This window comes from Cynoglossus semilaevis, chromosome 9 (assembly GCF_000523025.1).
Source record: "Cynoglossus semilaevis isolate Cse_v1.0 chromosome 9, Cse_v1.0, whole genome shotgun sequence".
NCBI lineage: Eukaryota > Metazoa > Chordata > Actinopteri > Pleuronectiformes > Cynoglossidae > Cynoglossus > Cynoglossus semilaevis.
Genome location: NC_024315.1, coordinates 8,037,140 through 8,041,261, shown reverse-complemented (window position 1 = coordinate 8,041,261; position 4,122 = coordinate 8,037,140). Strand labels below are relative to the sequence as shown.

At 41.9% G+C, this 4,122-nt stretch overlaps 1 protein-coding gene across 1 annotated transcript in view; it reads right to left on the bottom strand.

Moving 5' to 3' along the window:
* The window catches only part of pax5 (paired box 5), a 44,811-nt gene that overhangs the window by 11,870 nt on the left and 28,819 nt on the right, over positions 1 to 4,122 (bottom strand). The window contains 1 exon segment of the mRNA XM_025058564.1: positions 2,904 to 3,036. Within this exon segment, the coding sequence (XP_024914332.1) occupies positions 2,904 to 3,036 (133 nt within the window).

Here is a 4,122-nt window from a genome sequence, read left to right as displayed (position 1 = left end):
GTGTCTTTGTGGGGGGGGGGGGGGGGGAGGGGACACACGGCCAGGACGACCCTGCTTCTTTTGTTTCTTCTCTCCTTGTTTTCCATCCACTGGCGTCTATTAATTTACTGCCTCCCCCTCATCTCGTTACCCCCGTGTCCCCCCTCCTGCTCCTGTCTGTCACTGCCTGGATAGGATCTATAACTGCATTAGATTACATGACAGTGTGTCGGCCAAAATCATTTCTCTATGTTTGCACGCAGCAGACAGTCGGAGTGCGTGGAGGCGGAGGCTTCCATTCATCATCATCACCGCACACACACACACCAGCAAGCATGTGCTCACGCAGACACACACACACGCACACACACACACCGGCCGCGACACCCTCCTCTCTGGTTTCTACACACACATTTATCATCATCATAAACACCTCAGACGTTAACACCATCAATCCCATTCACTTCCCCTTCACTTAACCACCACGAACTAACTGAGTGAAGAGGGGGAAGAAGGAGGAGGAAGAGGAGGAGGAAGAGGGGAGAGAGGCAGGAGAAAACACAGCTATTAAAGTGTGGTGATACAGTAGTGGTATAATGTACGATCACAGAGTTTTAACATTAGGTCACATGACTTGGACTTTTACTCCTGAGCTCCTCTAGACCAGGGCGGGCCAATAAGGAGACTGGGATCTACCAGTAGATCAGAGAGGGAGAGCTGGTGGATCATGAGGAATGAATTCAATATATATATATATATATTGTAAGAATCTAATCATTTGTGCCAAACTGTTTCATGTATTTAATCAGTACCTAAACATGTAATACTTTATACCATGTTCACTTTATATGACTGAATTTATATTTAATGTTTTCGCTGTAGGTAGATCACTTGGTCATTTGAATAGTAGCTCGAGACTGTTGTTAGCTGGCAGAAATATTGTTTTTGGTGATGACCTTTGTTAATGTTGATTTCAAGTCTCTTAATCTAAAAAAACAAACGTGCAGATGTTTTGTTGTCCACTATACAGTTTAGTTTTGAACTTGGTAGAAAATAGTAAAAGAACTAAAATAAGAACCACAGTTAAAGCTAAATGTTGAACTGGATTCCATGTAACATTTGCCAAAACAATTTCCAGACAAGGAAAAATACAAACTAAAGATCTCCTTCTGCTAATGTCAAAAATAACTCTTTAACTCTTTGACTTTTTTTAAATGGTGTTAACTTATTAATTCTCCAAAAATGTCTCCTGTGGATAATTCTGTTCTTCTTCATTACGTTTGTGTTCATCTCTCCAACAACTGTTTTTATTCTCTCTTCCTCTGTCCCCCCTCGCCTCCTCTCTCCTGTCTTGGTGTAGTAAAGTTTTTCTCTGTGTTTGACGCGACAGCGAGGCATTAGCGCAGACGGGCTACTCATCGGCTCAGGGTCAGTGCACAGGGCAAGGAGGAGAGGGAGGAGAGGGAGGAGAGGGAGGAGAGGGGAGACGGACTCTCTGCAGCCCAGTTTAGAGAGGGCAGACAGGTCCTCTGAAGTCTGTGTGTGTGTGTGTGTGTGTGTGTGTATTGGCTGTGCATATTTATGCCAGTTGTGCTGCTCCGTGTCTGTTCTCCACAGCTTTGTCGTAGAGGTCAAGGAACAAGTACACGTCTCCTCTGTGGCTGCTCGCAGCTACAGATGGACTCACGTTCTCTGCCTCTCCTGTTCCTCCTACTTTCTATGTCTTTTCAATGAAAAAGCCATCAGCACATGTCAGTCCTGGAGGATCAGTGTTGGACAGCGTGTCGTATGTACAGTGTGTTCAGCCTCACATGGTCTGGACCATTGTGAAAGGAAAAGAGAATAAGTGTCCTGTACAGTATGGGCCTCCAGCACAGAGCTTAGCTGTGCACATACAAGATACAGTGTATTTTATTTTTGGTATATTGGAGTATTGAGGTTGAATTTTACAGCGGTGCTTTGCGGTTTTATTCTATTCTTTATTCTTCTATAAGTAAGGAAGACATTGTGTGGTGCAAAACATTATAGTAATTAAGTAAAATATGTTTTGTGACCAATATATAATACATTAATTAATAAATTAATTACATACACTACCATAAAATTAATTCTAATCTTCAAACTAAATCCTAAACCCCAAACTACTGTACAGTGTCCCCACAAAAATATTATTTTCCCAAAACGTCCTAACAGCCAGAGGGAGCTCTTTTTTTTTTTTGAGGAAACGCATGCTAAATATTTAAAAATAGCATGGGAATATGAACACACTGCTGCATACATAAGCAGACATGGAGATTATGCCTCCTCCTCCTCCTCCTCCTCCTCCTCCTCCTTGTCTCTGTCCATCTTTGGGTGTGAGCAGGTAATATTCTTTAGTGGATTCACAGCTCTGTAAAAGGAACCTATTCCAAGATATCCTCAAATTCCCAGCTCTATGATTCCCCTCATTACAGATGGGAATTCTGCAGCCTTGTCCAGGCAATCCCTGGTTTAGTCTTAATTAACCACTGCTTCTCCCAGTGTCCCTAAATGGAGACGGCAGAAGAAAGGAGGCTCTCACTTCTCTTCAATGCCTCCTCCTTCTCCTCCTTCTCCCAGACCCAGGGTTATAGGCTTTTTTTTTTATCACAGAAGTCTCTATCTAACAGTAGATGGAAATAAATATATAGACTTAGAACTTACTCATGTTGTGCATGTTACATTTTACTGGAGTCGGTCTCATGTGGTTTTGTCCAGATGTCTAACAGCTCCTAAATCTTTACAATTTCATTATTATCATATAATTAGAATCATTTTAATTATTAATTATTATTAATTAAAGTTAATTAAATAGAATATTTACCTCCTAAGCTGCCTTTACCTGTTGGTAAATGTATCACCATACTAATGACAACATGCAGTATTTGTTTTGTTTTTTTTCTCACCTGGAACAAGTGGGTAGGACTGTGGACCAGGAACACTGGCTCCCAGCTCAGCTCCTGTTCCTGGATTGGCCAAACTGTTCTTCATCTCGTCCAATCCACCCGCTAGTGAAGCCATGGATGAATAATCTGACGTCTGCACGGAGAACAGACATTAGAAATGTAAATGAGACAAAATAAGAACAACAAAGAAACAGTGTATATTTTAATGTACTGTGAATCAGTATTTTTATGTTGGCTGTTGTAGAAGTCTGACAGTTGACACTGCACCACACACAGATTATTGATCTGGTTACAAAAAAGGATTCACTGATACAGTCAGTTCACAAGAGCAGCACTCAAGTTTCAGTTTAGACTTTAAATCCATTTAAATTCAACTATTGAGGAATGACAGAACCATAAAGTTCAACAACATTTAATGATTTATTAAATACCACTAAAGTTACGATGATCAAGTTGACGTACGAGGAAAACAAGTACAGTATCTACAGTATGTCGGCCAATCAGGTTACATTGTTGTTTGTCAGCAGCTTTGATACAGATTAACAGTTATATTATAATAAAAGTATCATTTGAAGTCATCACATTTGCACCGACCGACGTGATGAGGTTGTACAGACACTGTTAATGAATGAAGAGGGTAAAACAACAAAGTCTACGTCCAAACAACTCAATGTGTTCGTGTTCTTTAGGTGATAAATTAAGAGCTTAGCCTTTTACCAACACCTCTGTATCAGTCAGTGTGTGTCCGTGTGTGTGTGTGTGTGTTTCCAGTACATGTAGCTGTAGGTGTTTAAGTGCAGGCGTGTGTTTGTGCTCACTGACCTCTTAAACACCCCTGTGCTCGTCAACACACAACACAACCACTGGACTGTGACCTGCCAAATAAGAGCTTACCCTGTACACTACATTACTCTCTCTGTCTCGGTCTGCCTCTCTCTGTCTCTGTCTGCCTCTCTCTCCCGTTCTCTCTCTCTTGTTGGGCTTGGGAAACATTTAAAACCCTCTTTCCTTTCCTAATTCCTTCAAACCTCACCTCCCTCCCCCTCCCTCCATATCCCCCTCCTCTGGCTGCTCTCCGTCTTATTATAGTGGTGTCTAATGTGCCCATGTATCCATGTAGATGGAGAGCAGACAGGGAAGACGGGGTCTGCCGTGGTAATTGGCTATGATGAAGTTTGGCCAGTAGGGTGACAGGCCGGCTAAGGAAGATGGATCATTC